The 17,997-nt window shown below is 44.2% G+C and overlaps 1 protein-coding gene across 1 annotated transcript in view; it reads right to left on the bottom strand.

The window, feature by feature from the left end:
* Window positions 1–17,997, bottom strand: part of ADCY2 (adenylate cyclase 2) — a 205,317-nt gene that overhangs the window by 166,063 nt on the left and 21,257 nt on the right. The window contains exon 2 of the mRNA XM_054984696.1: window positions 9,408–9,605. Coding sequence (XP_054840671.1) covers window positions 9,408–9,605 — 198 coding nt within the window. The remainder of the gene's footprint in view (window positions 1–9,407; window positions 9,606–17,997) is intronic.

A 17,997-nucleotide genomic window follows, 5' to 3' on the forward strand; every position in this document is an offset into this window, starting at 1 on the left:
GCACAGGAGCAGAGGCAGAAAACGGAAACCAAGGGGGAAGAAGGAGGAGACAGGGAAAGGGTGACAGATTCTGAGGCAAGGAGACAGTTACAGGGCTGTGGCTCGTCTCCCTTGTAACGCATTGTAACCAGGGCTCATTTCGAGGGGGAATGCGCAGGAACGCAGTTCCGGCAGTTCCCCAAAGAGGTCACATGTCAGGTGGCCCTGCCTACCTGACTCTCGGCCATTTGGGGCCTGTTTCAGCCTGGATTGGGGCCAAAACTGGTGGTGGATCACTCTCCTGCTCATCAATGGCCCGATCCTGACCATTTTGGGGCCCTTTTCAGCCCCTTTTTGCCATTTTGGGCCCAATTTCGGCCCTGAATGGCCAGGATTGGGTCCAAATCAGCCAGGATAGGTGATGTCAAGGGGTGTGGCATATGCAAATCAGTTGAGCTAATGACACATTTCTGGTGATGTCGAGGGGCGTGGCATATGCTAATGAGTTATGCTAATGAGTTCCTCCAGCTCTTTTTCTACAAAATGACCCCGATTGTAACCATGAGGAGAGCGAAGCTAAACACACCTTCAGGTGCTTGGATTGGTCAACTTCCAATAAAACAAACTGTACATGAAAGCAGTGACTGGATTGATGCTTTCAAGACCCCCATGGACCCAGGTATGACGTCTCCCTTCCCCCCAGAAGGCATCACAGTAACATAAACAAACCATTTCCTTTAGGCTGTGGACTTGAGCATACACCCTCCCCTAACACGAAAATTAAACATCCAACTTCAAGTAACCTCTTGCAGTTTGACCTGTGTTCGGCAGAACACGTGACGGACAACTAAACCCAAGCAGGGCTTCTCAAGTGAATTGATAATTCAATTCAGTGAATTTCCCCCCTATTAATTTCCCCCAAATTTGGGTTCATATTATTTCCTGCAAATGTTACCACTTAGGAGGACTTACTTTGGTTCTGTTGAAATACCGTATCTGAACACTCCCAGCGCTCTCTTTAAAATTCTTTCGACTCAATAAGCTTTGGTTCTCCAGATCAAAATACAGTAACATGGTAACAATCTGTGGTATTTGATGGGCAACAGATTCCGTACAAACAAAAGGAAGTACTTCTTTATTCAATGAATAATTTGATTGTGGAATTCACTCAGTGAATGTAGTAAAGGAGGCCACAAGCACAGATGGCTTTAAAAGAGAGTTAGATAGATTCATGGAAGATTGGTCCATCAGTGGCTACTAGCCATGGCAACTAAAGGGAAGCTGCACATTCAGAGAAAGCAAACCTCTGAATGTCAGCGCTCAAAGGCCTCTGTGGCCTGCTTTCTGACCCTCCAGGGCAATTGTGTGAAGCAGGATGGTGGACTAGATGAACTACGGGGGGTGGTCTGGAGGCCACGAAGGAGAAAGTGAGCAGGCGCTCAAGACTCTTTCTCCCTAGGCATGAAAACACTGGATAGAGATACATGAAGAAATGCAAAAGATATTAAAATTCAATTTTCCGGTGGATCCAAAAATATGCTATTAAATATTTTACCAAGTAAAATTGCAAAAATACACAGTGAACTATTTAAGTCTATGGTGACGGCAGCAAGAGTAATATTTGCAGCAAATTGGAAAGCGATGAAATACCCAGACTTGAAGGGATGGAAGAATAAATCAAATGAGTACGTGACAACGGCAAAATTAACTTCTCTTATACATAATGGGCCAACTTTAGAATTTCAAGATAAATGGAAAGCTTTTTTAAAATTATATAGCTTAAAATTAAGAACAAAATTAAATTAATAAAGAGAATGGTAGAAGGAAAGAGTGAGATAATACACGTTCATAAAAAAAGTGTTATTAATTATGAAGACAGATGGTAAAGATAGAATAAGATACCTAAATAGAAGTGAAATGTCAAGAGTAGGTTTAAGTAAGTTCCACGTAAATGAATGTATGTAGTTTTTATTTTATCATAGCGTACAATTAATGTTTGTATGTTTGAAATAAAATATATTTTAAAAAGCCTCTCTCTCCCTGTTGCTTTTTCTCTTTACCTATTCATTCTGGGGAAGGGGGAAGGGGTGTCTGCAATAGAAGATAAATTGCAAGTTATTATGGTATCTGAATGCAGCCTCAGACTTCACAAGGCATGTAATAGTCTTCATTTTCATTTCATTTTTGAGCGTTCAACTATACTTTAAAAGCAGTTTTAAAAATGCCCACGTCCTTGCCACTCCACAGTATTGGGAAAGGGTGACAAGTGGCAGGCAGTTAGTTTACCCTGAAAATACACTTCTGGAATCCTATGTGGTGGGGAGTAGTGGCTGAGGGAAGGAAATCCAGAGCAGTGAACACAAAGCTAATATCCGGTTGAGGGTTTTTATTGTTACACACATTTTAGTTTTGTCTAAACAGATTGGAACCAATAAGCAGGACTAACCCCTGCTGCTTTAAAGGTTAAGGGTGCGATGGATAGAAATTAAATAAGGCGAATTTGAGCAATTTTTACAAATCCAGTATTGAAGTACTCATTATTCCATGCATGCTTCATTAATGTTACAGCTGACACTTCAGGCTCAAGCAGATGGGCAGGTGCCCCTGTAGCTGGGAGCCCACCTGAGCAGAGGTTCCCCATGGCAAACTGCCTCTGCTGGCAACCTGACCCAAGTCTGGCCATGGCAAGAGCCCTGACATGGCCAGTTTGGTGTTGTGGTTAAGAGCGGCAGGACTCTAATCTGGAGAACCAGGTTTGATTCCCCACTCGTCTGCTTGAAGCCAGCTGGGTGACCTTGGGTCAGTCATAGCTCTCTCAGCTCCACCCACTTCACAGGGTGCTTGTTGTGGGGATAATAACATACTTTGTAAACCACTCTGAGTCGGCATTAAGTTGTCCTGAAGGGTGGCATAGAAATCAAATGTTATTGTTGTTGTTGTTGTTGTTAAGGTCCTGGACAGGGGGCAGTCAGGCTGCACTTACCAGGCTGATGAGGAGAAAGAGACACCCGCATTTTGCCACCCATAGGGAGGAGCGGGTGCTGCCTTGTGGAAGCATCGACACTGGGGAAGAAAAGAGACCCCTGATCACAGAGGAGAGGTGGATCCAGGGTGCCAGGCACCAACTCAGGGCCACAGACATTCAAGGAGGCAGAAGTCTCAGAGGGGAATAAAGGAGGGCCTTGGGAGGAAGGGCCAGGGAACAGCCTTAATGTTACATACTGACTGAGCTTCTGTCTGAGCCTATGGATGAATACTTGTCAGAGATGCTTTAGGCTGATCCTGCACTAGGCAGGGGGTTGGACTAGAGGGTCTGTATGGCCCCTTCCAACTCTATGATTCTATGATTCTATGTTCCTGAAGCCCTCATTGCTATTGGCTGTTTTTCTGCTGGCGGCATCCAATCCATACTGTACAATAAAGTCCAATCACAGCACTGTAAATAAGTTACTTTATATATAGTTAATGCAAAATAAGGATTCTAGCTTCATGTGCCTATTGGTTGCTGGTTATCATGGGGGCAAGGTTTGTGTGTATATATTTGGCTCATGTTGAGGTTGTGCTGTCTGTCTGCTCCCAGTTCTCAATAAAGATGTTTCCATGAGCTGAAATCTCAATACTTAATAACTAACTTCCTCTTAAAGAAGCGGTGTTGAGAGGAGTGGAGTCAGCTGAGCTCTGTATGCCTGAATAAAGGCTTGAGGCAGAGTCTGTGTGTGTGGTTAAAGTCATTAGTAAGCATCACTGTGGAATCCAGACACCTGCCCAATCTATTGCAAACTCTTGTGCTGCAAGTACCCAGGGAGACACTTGCTCTAGACACTTCCTTAATCTGTCCATAAAATGCAAATTGCAGGTTTGTGAAGTTCCAATTTGTCTCATGGTCGTGATGCAAAGGGAGAGAGGTTTAACCCAACCGATGCACAGTTTTGCTGTTCGAAACTAGTTCCTTGTTCTGGAGGAAAAGCTTTTCTTTTAAAAATATGTATTTTCTCCTTTAAAATGCTAACAGCAGAGCAGAAGAGACAAAACCAGCTGGAGATGATGGGTTAAATCCCTGCTCCCTTACCTGCACAGCCCCAAGGCAAACCTGAGGCTGCATAAGCCTCCAATTTGCATCTTGTGAACAGGAGAAGATACATAATCTTCCTCTTCTCTGTTTGGAACCTTAGCTCTGGTTCTTATTAGAATGGTAAATCTGTGTCTGTGCTGTATCCAGAAGGCAGTTGGGGCCTTCCATGAAATAAAGCTCCATCACTAAAAAAACAACCCTATTTCAATACAGAAAAGTAGGTAGCAGGAAGACAAGTTCTAGCACCACCTCTCCCTTTACACCAGTGAGAATCAGGTCTTAGTTACATCAAGTGGAAGACATTTAGTTCCTCCACACTGCACTGCAAATCAGCACTGCAGTGTTAATTTCCCGTGGGAACATTTTCCAATAGGACCAAAACAGAGATGGGCATGAACTGGGAAAACAGCAGTTCATTGTGGCTCGTGGTTTGTCATGTTTCATGAAACACGAGCCATGAACTGCCATGAAATTACACGATTTGTGAATCAGTTGGTTTGGTTTGTGAATACGTCACGTCTGGGTCAGTAGGTCTGCAGACAGCCCATTCCCCCCCCGCCCGCCCCGCACCATTTGCCTAGGAAACTGATTGATCGGCACCAGGCTGTCTGCAGTGATGAACTGAAAAACGAACCAAACAAACTGCCCTAAAAATCTTCACGGTTCATCGTGGTTAGTCTGAAATGCCCTCTGACGAACCACTGGTTCCGCGAACTATGAACTGGCCCAGTTCGTGATGAACTTTGGTTCATATTACAGTTCATGCCTACCTCTAGACCGAACTTATTACTGAAGCTTGCTAACCTGAACCAGAACTGAATCCACACCTGTACCAAAGCATACAATGGTCTGATTTCATTTCTCATGAAAGTCACCCACAGACACAATGAAATATAGAGTGGAAAAGATATTCAGTTTAAATATGCCCACTGTATTATTTCCACAGCATTTACATGGAGGACGAGAATGAACAATGGATTCACGTTTCCTAATGAGTAATCACGATCTGCCCACAGGAGCAAAAGAAAAAAACAAAACAAAATGTTGTATTTTTTTTTTAAGTGGCCTCTGGTTTCAATGCAGGAGATCCAGTTTACTGTGTGGTCTTGGGCAAATTCCTCACCCCGTACCCTGTTTCACAAAGCTATTACCCAGGATGTGATGAGCAAGGAACCTGTCATATATGCCTCCTGCATATCTGCCATGAATGTATGTGTTCTACCTATGGCTCCTGAGAATGGGGGAAGTTCTTTATTGTTCCGTGCCTGTTATCTCGCAATGTTTACTTTCTCGCTCTGTCTTTGACAACCAGCCAAAGCTGGCTCATGGTGTGTTCTTCCTGAGAATCAGAGATAAGTCCATCTTTCTCACTACTTGCTCTAAATAAATCAAAAAGAGTCCAGTAGCACCTTTAAGACTAACCAATTTTATTATAGCATAAGCTTTCGAGAATCAAGTTCTCTTCGTCAGATGCCTGATCAGGCATCTGACGAAGAGAACTTGATTCTCGAAAGCTTATGCTATAATAAAATTGGTTAGTCTTAAAGGTGCTACTGGACTCTTTTTGATTTTGCTACTACAGACTAACACGGCTAACTCCTCTTGCTCTAAATAATGTCTCATTCCAACCCCCCAACCCCACCCCCCCGGCTAATGACCCAAATTAAGGCGGGAATATGCCCTATTCCTGCCTTACACAGATAGTCTTACCTATGTCACTTCTGCCAGTTTCACTGTCTATGAACCTTGTACTAAACGGATCTCTAATAAAGTTACTTCAACTGGAACAGCTGTGTGTTCCAAGATCTGGTCAGATCTTGGAAGCTAAGCAGGGTCAGCCCTGGTTAGTACTTAGGTGGGAGACCACCAAGGAAGTCCAGGGCTGCTTCACAGAGGCAGGCAATGGCATACCTTCTCTGTTTGTCTCTTGCCCTAAAAACCTCATGATGGAGTCCTCATACCCACCATCCGGACTCTGCATCACATGTGTACCATGACTTCTGTGACTTTCAGGTGCATGGAGGGTCTATAGTCCAATCTTGACAGTGGCATGCATGAAAAGGGAGCTAATTCAGCCTTCCCCACAGCATGCTGTATTTGCAAAATGAAACTGCCCCATAAAGTCACATGGAAACTAGCGCGTAGTTGTCATTACACACAAGTTCCCTAATACAGCACATGGCAACTCCTCAGGGCCATTTCAGTGTGTATAAATGAATGACACAAGGTGGGAATGGGTGAGGAGGAGGAAGTCCCTTCTCCATGTGTGCCACAATCAGAATAAGGCTCTTGTGCACCAGGGAGGCATGGAATTCGAAGTTCTCATGAAGTCCACAAGGACTCTGTATAGTACGAATTGGCCTGAAGACTGGACACATTTCATTTTTAATCCACTAATGCATATTTATTCCAACTGAGTCATTGAACAGCAGTCATAGACCAAGAGGTCCTGCTGTGTGCAGCTGGCAAGAAATTATCCGGCAGTTGCTTAAAAGCTGATTGCCAGATATTCTGACAATGTCCAACTATGCTACTTCAACAAAAGATATGCACCGTCTTCTCTACTCACAATGTCTTTTGAGAGTTGAACATCAGAACACAGCTTGTCCTGAGCAACCCAATTGCAAGCTCTTCAGCTATCCAGCACATTTGTCTCTTCTCTCTCTCCTTCTCTCTCATGTAAGTTTTAGTCTGTCAACAAATGCATCACAAAACTAAAACAAATTCTGAAAGTTCTCTTCAGTTCTATAAACAGGCAAGGGGTTCTTAAGAACAGTAAGGGAACCATTCTATGATTAAAGGCAGAGCTTTTTTTCAGCAGGAACGTGGTGGAACGGAGTTCCGGAAACTCCTGAAAATGGTCACATGGCTGGTGGCCCCGCCCCCTGATCTCCAGACAGACGAGAGTTGAGATTGCCCTCCGCGCCGCCGAGCAATCTCAACTCCCCTCTGTCTGGAGATCAGGGGGCGGGGCCACCAGCCATGTGACCATTTTCTCCAAGAGCAACCCACTGAGTTCCACCACCTCTTTTCCCAGAAAAAAAGCCCTGATTAAATGTATTTTGTCCTCACCCTAAAGAGGGTGGAAGCTTTATGCAAGTATGTGGCCATATGACCACAGATGTTAACGGAGCACGGACTGACTGCGGGATAATCTGTGGAAGAGGATTCCAATGTGCAAAGGTCCACAGGTTTAAGAACTAAAACCAAATACCTGCTCACTGAAGTTAGACACGACAACTCAAACTTCTGATTAAGTGAGCTTTGACTCATGAAAACTTATGTATGCATGTGTGTGCCAATTCTGGTACGATCCAGAGATTCAGTCACATGAAATGCCTTTATGTTTCATCCACTGTATGTGTTGCACAATGGGACATCTTTATTCTAACAAGTTATCAAAGGATTTCCTAGCTTATGGTAGTATTTCCTGCTACAAAACCGATCACATAAACCCACCCATCTCTTTAGGTTCTACTGTATGGCATACTGGCTTACCGTCAGGGCTTTTTTTCTGCTGGAATGCTCTGGCAGCTCTCAAAACTGCCCCCCCACTCCTGGCCATTTCAGGCCCGCAAGGGGCTCGAAATGGCCAGGATTGGCCCAATTTGGCCTGGAATGGACCACTGCTGTGTGGGGGAACACTCCCCGGCCTGGCAGCAGCCCAATCCTAGCCCTTTTGGATCTGATCCTGGCTGTTTCAGGCCCAAAATGGCCGAAATGGGCCCAAAATGGCCAGGATCAAGCCCAAAACAGCCAAAATCAGGGCCTCTGCCAGGTGGGTGAACATTCCCCTGCAACGCAGCAACCTGATCCTGGCTGTTTCAGGCCTGAATAGGCCAAAATGGGCCCAAATGGGCCCAAAACGGCCAGGATCTGGCCCAAATTGGCCTGGGAGGCGAGCAGATTGAGTTCTGCCACCTTTTCCCAGAAAAAAAGCCCTGCTTGCTGTAAATAAAGGAAGGGCATACAGTGTACATGTGTTCATGTGGGCAGCCAAATTACTGGAGTATCATGTGACACAACCAGGTGGTCAGCTGACTTAAAGAGAACTATACCCCTGTCATTTGTCCAGACACTCAAGATGAAAAGCATTTTTTGTTAAAGCTATCTGCCTGGTATGTATTTAAAGAGCAATCACATCATAAACAGCTACCTGTATGCACTCATGCAAGAACTGCCACTCATTTGGATTGTGCTTGTGGAAGAGACCTTCCACTGGACTGCAATTCATATTTTATGAAAATTCAAATAATTGACATCAATATTTCTAACTATGTTCCCTACTTGAACAGATGAAGCTGCCTTAGAGTCAGATCACCAGCTTAGCAAGGTCATTATTGGTTATGTATTTGTTGATTTATTTTAAAAATGATTATCCCACCTCTCCTAAACTGTCAAAGGCAGTACACAACTAAAACAATACGTAACAAAACCAAAACAAATAATTAACAACAAATCCTTCTCTATAGACCCTGAATGGCACCATCTCTCCAGAGACTTAAAAATCCTCTTTTTCCAAAGAATATTTTGTAGATTTGCAATACTTTCCACTAGAAGCTTTCCTATCGGGCAAAAGGTTGGATCTAGAGGCAGGCATGAACTGGAAAAACCGGCAGCTTGTTGTGGTTCGTGGTTTATTTTTATCTATTTTTTATTTTATCATATTTATATTCCGCCATCCCCGCAAGCAGGCTCAGGTGTTTCACGAACCATGAACTGCCATGAACTTGATGATGAATCGGTTGATGAATCGGTTCATTTGGTTTGTCAGTTCATCACTTCCGGGGCTGCAGAAGGTCTGCAGAAAGCCCATCTCCCGGTTGCCTAGGTAACAGATTGATTGGTACCAGGCTGTTTGCAGTGACGAACTGAAAAACGAACCATACGAACCACTCTAAAAATCATAGCCGTTCACTGTGGTTCATCAGAAATGAGCTCCGATGAAACCTCTAGTTCGCAAACTAAAAACCGGCCCAGTTCGTGATGAACTTTGGTTCATATTTCAGTTCATGCCCATCTCTAGTTGGACCCAATGCAAAATTTCTGTTGGTGCTAGAGCTCTTGTGCAAGAAGATATGGAACAATAGGTCCGTGGTAGCCGCTTGCACTAAAACAAACGCATTGTATCTTCCACTTGCATTTCCACTTGTGCAGAATCTTGTGCAATCAGTTTCTGGGCACTATACTATATAGGGATGAATGTGCTGGGTATTGCACAAGATCCTGGGCAAGCAAAACAGCACTAAGCCCATTTATGTTTCTACTCGCGTGTTGCTGGATCTAAGCATATAGTTTGCTCCTCTGAAAGCCAACAGGAATAAATTTCAAATTAAAAAAAAAAAAACAGACCTACCTGGTCCCAAGGACAGATGATTCCTCCAAACCACATGAAGAGGTATCCCATGGCAACCAGACACACCCAGACTACTAAGGAGAAAACGCGAAGGAACTTCTTGAACAAGGGCTCTATGCAGGCAAGGATAAATATGGCCGAGAAGATTGCCAGAGCTGTTGGAACAGTTATTAAGAATGCCACGTGATCTTCGGTTTCCTGAAAACAGAAAGAAAGGAAAACTTACAATTTAACCAATGCAAAGAGGAAAAACAACACCTGCCTTCATTATGCTGCTTCAAGAAATACTTGATTAGCGGACTGACTGTACATCAATTGCCTATTTGGGTAAGAAATTTACATGACTTGAAATTACATTTAAGAACCCCAGCTATTCTCAGCTGAAAACAGAGACGGAGAATTACAGGATGGGCTGGTTTCTATCGAGGTGATCCAAAATCACAAAGAAAAAAAGCCCAATTTATTTAATATATTTCAAGAAAACGCTCCAATACTATAACAGTGAAAACGCCATTCATTTGAAATTAAGTACAGCCGTACAGCAGAGTCCCAAATCACTGGCTGTTCAGTTCATAAGCCTTTTGCATTACCAAATGGCACCAGCTGGAAGCCAAGGAGCCATTATAAAATTAATTTCTGTTTGGCTCTAGGATACTAAACATCATCCTAAAGTGCTTAGGATGGCAACTGAAGCTCATACCAGCATAACATGAATATATACCTACATAATATCTCAATGATGCCACAGCTGTGTCAACGTAGGTGTCAGAAATGGGCAGTGCTAGAGGGTGTCTCAGGGGAAGAGTGGAGCTTAGTCAATATCCATATTCCCAGTATTTGAGAAGGGAATGTGGCTAAATGGAAGAGCATCTGCCTGCCATGCAAAAGGTCCCAAGATCAATCCCCGGCATTTCCAGTTAAAAGGATTGGGTAGTAGATGATGTGAATGACCTCTGCCTGAGATCCTGGAGAGACACTGCCAGTCAGTGGAGACAAGGCTGACCTTGAGACACCAATGGCCTAATTCAGAATAAGGCAGAATCCAATCCCCCGCATTTGCTTAATGTTGGGCTTTTAAGAATGAGTGTTAAGTCTAAATATCCCTATTTCACACATACTGAGTAAAGAACAAACCCTTCCCTATGGCTCCTTCCACTCTCTCTACACATGACTGGCATAGCTGAGTCTGCAGCCAATTGCAGTTCTTATAAGCACCCTATAAACCACAGCCAAGAAACCCTGTCCTTTAGAACATCCACGGGGGGGGGGGACGTGCCACGTGCACAGAGTGTGACACCCTCACCCACAACTCCCTAGACATGCAGCTATAGCTTCAGACTTCTTAAAGCTGAAGTTTCTTGCTTCAATCTCTAAAAGAGAACCTAAGAACATGCAATGAAACAGATAAATCCCGAAGAGAAGATGGGGGAAATGCGCTATAACTAAACAGAAGCTAACAAACAAGGATGACCTCAGGCTTTATAGGTCAACAGAATCTCATTATCACTAACTTGGGATTATGAACACAAACCCTGTAGAAAGAGTGAGGATAAAATAATAGTTCCAGCTTCACCACATATGAGAACATAGAGGAGTAACAATGTACAATTAATATAGGTGATCAAGCAACCACGCAGCAGCCCAGGTGCTGGCTCCAGCTACACATATTCACTGCACATAGGCACAGCTCCCCTGCATGCACAAGCTATAGGCATGGTTCATGATCACAGAGACAATAAAAAAGCAGTACTGCCAATCAGCGTACAGACTGCATTTGTGTAGGCACTGTATTCACAAGTGAACACATGTAGGTGGGGGCAGGGCAGGAGTCCTAGTCACAAAAGAGAGGATTACCAGTCCCCCGGTGGTAGCGGGAGATCCCCCACTTTCACCCTCTGCCCCCTGCCACCACTCACCTGACTGGCAGGGGGAAAGGCATGGGAACGGGCCTTCCAGGTGCATTCCTGGTGTGGCATGATGACATCACTTCCCAGGAGTGACATCATTGCACTGCCCCAAGAGCACTCCCACATTTTGCAGTGGGGTGATTTGGGCCCCAAACGGGCCAAAATGGGCCAAAATGGGCCCGTTCGGGGCCCAAATCATTCTGCTGTGAAATGCGCATGTGCCTGCATGATAACGTCACCTGGAACTGTCTTCACCAGAAGTGATGTCATTGTGCAGAAGTGGGAGAGCGCGCGCAAGCGACATATAGAAGGTGAGTGCCTCCCGCTGGGACTGTAAGGAGACCTGGTAACACGACGAGCAGAGGGCAGGGCCAGTTCACTCGTTCCCACTGTGCACTATATACAGATATAGCGGTACTGTAGCTGGTCATCTGTGTTCACCCCATATTGTCAGCATCTAAATGCTGATTATGTTAGTCTTTCATGTAGATTCCCTGTACACACCACTTGGCCTTTCTCTCTGGTCCTACTATAGGTCTCTCTAGACGTGCAGGTTTTTAAAGAGTTGAGAAGTCTGGGTTCCCTGGACTCAACTTGGGTTTCTGCAGCCATACAGCAGTTAAAGAGTAAACGGCTGTTAAAAAATAAAGGAGAGCCCACAGGGCCTCAGAATGCCTCTGCCAGCAGAAGAGAGGCTCCTGCCCCCCACCCAAGCATTTCCCTTGTTACAATAGCACAGGGGGGGTTTCTCCTCCCCTGTTTTTACTGCTCCATGTGCATAGAATACTCCACTTGGTGCTGAAAAAAACAGGGAAAAACCTCCCCTCCCCTGCTGTTTTGACATAAGAAAATGACAACAGGGGAGGAAGGAGACCCTCTTTCCCCACAGAGGCATTCTGAGGCTGTTTGGGCTCTCCTTTATTTGTAACAACTATTTCCCAAAGCTGCTATGTAGCTGCAGGGAACCTGAGTCTTTAAAAACTTACACATCTAGCTTGGCCCTACATCAGAGGCGCAACACTGGAGTAAAGTAGAACAAAGCTCATATGCTCCAAGCCGAAAAGTCAACCTTACCACATAGGGTAGCCCATCTGGCTTCAACCATAGTCCAGGCTTTCTCCATCATGGCTCCTGCTCTGTGGAATGGGCTCCCTGAGGAAATGAGGGGGGGCCTCCCTGGAGATAATCAGGAAGCTCCACCAGGCTCACTTGTTTGCCCGGGTTTTTGAGGGGGTACGAAGGGCAGGCATCTTTGTGGGGGAAAGACTTGGGGGCTGTTGTTTTATTTTGGTTTTAAATGGATTTTAAAAGAAAAACTATTATTGCAAGCCACCTTGAATTACCAAGAAAGGTGGGGTATAAACATTTTAAAAAGTAAATGAAGAGAGTGAGTGCACAGGCAAAAGGTGATACTAAAATGTTCACAACAGAAAATCTTTTCTAGAAATTATAGATAGATAACCACAAATAGATTAAGTTTATCTTAAATACAAATTTTCTAAATAAATAAATATTCCAATTCAAAATCATTTATCAGAATCTTTGCTATGGGATACACATGTATACCCATTTGTAAATTATGTTTACAAAATTAAGTCAGCCTAGCCAAACTTGAAGAAATTATTTTTCCAGCCTATTAAAAGCTTTTTCAAGGTCCAAAAAACAGGGGAAACCAGCTATATTCATGGTCTTCATATGTTTTATTGAATCCAATGCCTTGCCAGTACTACAAGTCAAATAATGCATAAGAATTAAACATGTTTGTGTTCGCTGTAACATGTGCTTTCCACTAATTCGCTTCTATCAGGTTGCTAGAACTCCCACAACAATTTTCCATTTGTGATTCAATAAACTGACTGGACAATAAAAAACAATGTCAGTTCCATCTTTCCTTAAGTTCCCAACCTCCCTGCTGCCCATGTATTTGAGGATGCTGGCTTGGATGCAAAGATCCTGGTGAGGAACAAAGGATGGATATTCATAGGCTGTCCGTGTTGGCACTGCAAGGGAGATTTAAACTCCTGTATAGAAGGAGCACTGAAATATGTCTGTTTCTGGTATTGTGCCAAAGTGGAGAGCCCTGTGGCATCTTTACAGCTGAAAGGTAGTATTTTGTCCACATACTAGGTAAAGTGACATTCTGGGATAATTCTGCTATCTCCGTGTTGCCAGGTTCCTTCCATGCATGGTTAATGTGGAGTATCCTCTGTGACTAAGGCTTTCAGTGGTGAGAGCCCAAGATGCTACTATGACATTCCCTTATCCATAAACAACAGAAATGGCACCAGTGCCATTTTTAAAATTACCAAAATAACTAACTAGTTTATTTACTTTAGAGGGGAAAGATCAGGTGAAATCAGGGGTTGAAATTTCTGAGGTAATTCAATATCTCTCTCTCTCTCTCTCTCTCTCTCTCTCTCTCTCTCTCTCTCTCTATCTCTCTCTCTCTCTCTCTCTCTCAGATAAAATCAGAACATGCACAGACTTCATTTCTTATGCCTTTCATAAATATTTAGAGGCTTCTGTTTTGAGGCTTTGGTTCCCTTGTATTTCTGAAACATTCTGGTATACTTTCAGCTCATACTACCCAATAAGATTCATTGGAGTAGCCTGTCACTCAAGGCTCTCTGTTTCTGGGAGAAATTAACCCTTAACAGTCCTGCACTGTGTGTGTACAGCACTTACAGGCTGTTTAAAACATGCAGTCCATCACAGCTACCATGGAAGTTACTTATTTATTTGCCTTATTTATAGTCCACCGTTCTGAGACTCAGGGCGGATTACGCAGTGTGAGTCAGTAAAGTCAATTTCAAAGACATTTCAATAGTTAATGTAATAAATGTGGGACCATTTGATGATCTTGCCAAATTATCCCATGTGCTGCACACGGGCTCTCCACTACGCAACGCTGATGCTGCACCAGTGTTATCAGCCACTGGTTTCATGGGACCATAGTACTGCCCTGCCCCCAAAGTTAAACATGTATGTGCCTAACCACAGTATGAAATGTGGGTATGTGGAAACAAAGGATGTAAGCTTAACATCCACACATCATTGGATATTGTCGTACTGTTGCGTGCAGTCACTTCCAACTGGATTGTCTGGTCCCCACAGGCAAATCTAGTTGTGTAGTGGAATACTACTGCAACAGCCGATGTGTGAAAACACTGAAGAGAAATAATATGTTTTATGCATCCCGATTCAGCTTCATCATGAGTAAACCTTATATGCGGCTTGTGGGATCGACTGCGGATATCTCAGTGCAGTTTAAAAACTCATGAGTTAAGGCTACAAGTCAACAACAGTAAAGAATTACCCAGCATTGGGTTTCCTTGCTTTTGAAATATTTTAACTCTCTTTCGTCGAAAGCAGTTCAGCATCCAACAGACTGAACTCCATTATTTCCAATCTACACATTGCCAAAAAAGGCTCAGAAGTACCAACAACCTGCTTCTCCCTCAAAACATGTAAACATTTTAAAGCACAATATTGCACTAATATTGCTTTAATGTTTCCCAACTCCTGTAAACAGCAGCCAATTAAGCAGATCAGGAACAACAACAGAAATGCATGTCACATCCCACATTTTTTCAGCTGTGCATTACTAGGAAAGAATGCAGTGAAAGCCCCTCTACGTCCCCCCATAATGTGTAGTTGTTCCCTCAGGGGACACTATCTTGTAGGTCTTGAAATATAACATGAAAATCAGAAATGCAGGGAACAACCAGTGTGTTGCAATAAAAGCTTCAGATTTGCTTCCCACTGTTCTTATTATGTATGTATGTAGGTATGTATGTATGTCATTTATAGCCCACCTTTCTCACTGAGACTCAAGGCAGATTCCATTGTTTGAGATTAGTACAATCAGTAGCAAGGACAAGGGCAGGCATTTCCATACAGTGTCAAGGACATTTCCATAAACAATGTCATAGGGCAGCGATGGTGAACCTATGGCATGCGTGCCACAGCTGGCACACAGAGCCCTCTCTGTGGGCACGCGAGCCAAGTCGCTGGATCGCTAGGTCCAGGGCTCATTTGGAGGGGGAATGCGCTGGAACGGAGTTCTGGTAGCTCTGAACAGAGATCACATGGGTTTTGTTCGTGACTCCTGAGTGAGTGAGAGAGAGAGAGACACTGACTGACTGACTGCAAGCCGGGCTGCTGGTGTAAGAAGGGTAAACTGCTTTGATTTCACTTGCTTTATTTTCATTCGTGGCTCCTGAGTGAGTGAGTGAGAGAGAGAGAGAAAGAGAGAGATGTTAATTAGTTTGGACAACTGTATGAGTTGTTTTTTTCTTAACTAAAACCTCAGTATTAAGGTTTAATTGCAGTGTTGGCACTTTGAAATAAATACGTTGGTTTTGTGTTGCAGTTTGGGCACTTGGGCTCAAAAAGGTTCGCCATCACTGTCATAGGGTAAATGAATACAAGTTTACAAAGACACAGCATTAGCAAGGATCCAATGCGGGGCTGAAGGATTGCTGAAACAAAACATAATCAATTCTAGGACTGACATTAGACAACATGAAGTGCAGGTAGGAGTACATATTTAAAGCAAAAGATATGTAAGGCAACACAGTGGTGAAGTTTATGGTCCCTAATTCATTAGCAAAACATCCGGGACCCCCTCTCTACAATACTGCACTCCTATCTGAGTAAAAAGCCTTTTTGAATAATTCGGTTTTGCATTGTTTGCGGAAAGCCAGGCGAGTGGGGGCTCTCCTGACCTCCTCAAGCAGGCCATTCCACAGAGAAACTGATAGGTTGCAGTTGATACAAATCCAAGCAACTTCTGCTAAAGAGTTGTGTCTTGGAGTAATTATGTAATGAACAAAGGCGACTCTGCCTTCAGTTAGGGATGGTCACAATGCTGCCTATTGCAAAATTTCTCCACAGGAACACTAAACGACACCAGATCAAACTGCTTTCCCCCTCCCCTCTCCTCATTTCACCACTCCAAAGTGATTATTTTAATATATATTTACATCACCAGCTTCAGCTTCCTCATTGGAAGCAATGCCAGATTGCACAGAAGCCAGTAGGTGGTACAGCCCAGCCAGCAGCTACCTGCTTTTTCCACTCAAATGCTACATTTTAAATGTAAGCCCCAAGTGTGTGAGCCCAAAGCGCGCACACAGACGCGTATATCCAACCTCAGGGAAACATATGAAATGTCACATCAAATCGCAAAATGAAATATGTATTTTTGGATGAAACACTGGAGGGAAATAAAGAAGTACAGAACATCTACACACAGATAATCAAAGAAATGATGACAGAATGGAGCCAGAGAAATTCACTTATTCCTCACTTTAATCTTTGATCAAATGCTCAGGATGGAATACAACACAGAGACACTGCCAAACAGTTTGGCAACCACAAGGAAAATGCTATTAAATTCAGCATATCAGTGAGTGGGGGAATTGCCCCAAACTCTGCAACTCAGCCTTATTCAAAGGTGGAAATTACTCTCAGGGATGCCCCCTGGATTAATTAAACTCCGTCAGCATTTGGTCAGGGGCTTCAGAAGGAAGTGTGACACTCCAAGAAGACAGCCAAGCCATAATAATTATTTCATTGCCCCAGAAACAAAGAGAAGCACAAAGGTGGTGAGACAATTCGTGGAGACCAAGAAGGTCAAAAAGGGATTACCATCCTGGAGCCAATCCTTCAAAAATTAGAAGAATGCGAGTGCTTGGCTTTACGTTATCATGGATTCAAGTGCTCATTCACACATTACAGTACACAGGCAGAGTCTGAGGTTCCCACCCTGTATCAGACATAAGTTGTGGGTTCTCTTCAATTCCTGAGCATGCAGTAGGGTTACTATTCCCCCGCCGGGGGGGGGGGGGATCCCCTGCTCTCGCCCTTCCACCCCCCCGTACATATTAACAATCTGGATAGCCCAGGCAAGGCCCCCCCCGTGCCCACTTACTTGGGTGGCGGGGGGCGTGCTCCCCGAGCTGCGCCATGCACCCCGTGCTGAGCCACACGCCCCGAGCCAAGCTGCACCGCGTGCCCTGAGCTGAGCCGCACCATGCAAGCCAAGCCAAGCCAACCCCCTCAGTGACAAGGTGAGTGACAGGCTCCCAATCTCCCACTGGGGAGTAGAAGGACCTGGCAAATCCCCGGTTTGGGCTCCAGGGGATCTGACAACCCTAGCATGCAATGCCCAATTTGGATAAGGACTACAGCGTTCATGCTATTTTCCCAACCTGAAAAAGTCCTGGGGGAATGGGGGGAGCATTATTTGACCTGTTGAGGAAACCTGCATGTTGTGTGGCTGTGGTGGCGTGTGCCCTCAAATCACAGTTGACTTATAGCGACCCCTGGAGGGGTTTTCATGACAAGAGACTAACAGAAGTGGCTTGCCATTGCCTGCCTCTGCAACTCTGGTCTTTGCTGGAGGTCTCCCATCCAGTTACTGACCAAGGCCAACCCCGCTTAGCTTCCGAGATCAGACAAGATCAGGGCTGCATGGTGTGTATGGATGTAAAATACCCAGATATGATGAAGTAATGGGCAGAAAAATTTCTGAGGGTGTGTTTTTTTTTTCAGTATAAAACAATTGGGGGGGGGAGAGATACATGCAGTAGTTACCTTCCTATCAAGCTTACACTTATTGTGATGATTTCACAACATAACATGCACCATTAGATACAGTATAAAATTTTACTTATTGG

The sequence above is a fragment of the Eublepharis macularius genome, chromosome 7 (genome assembly GCF_028583425.1).
Source record: "Eublepharis macularius isolate TG4126 chromosome 7, MPM_Emac_v1.0, whole genome shotgun sequence".
NCBI classification, from domain to species: Eukaryota; Metazoa; Chordata; class Lepidosauria; order Squamata; family Eublepharidae; genus Eublepharis; species Eublepharis macularius.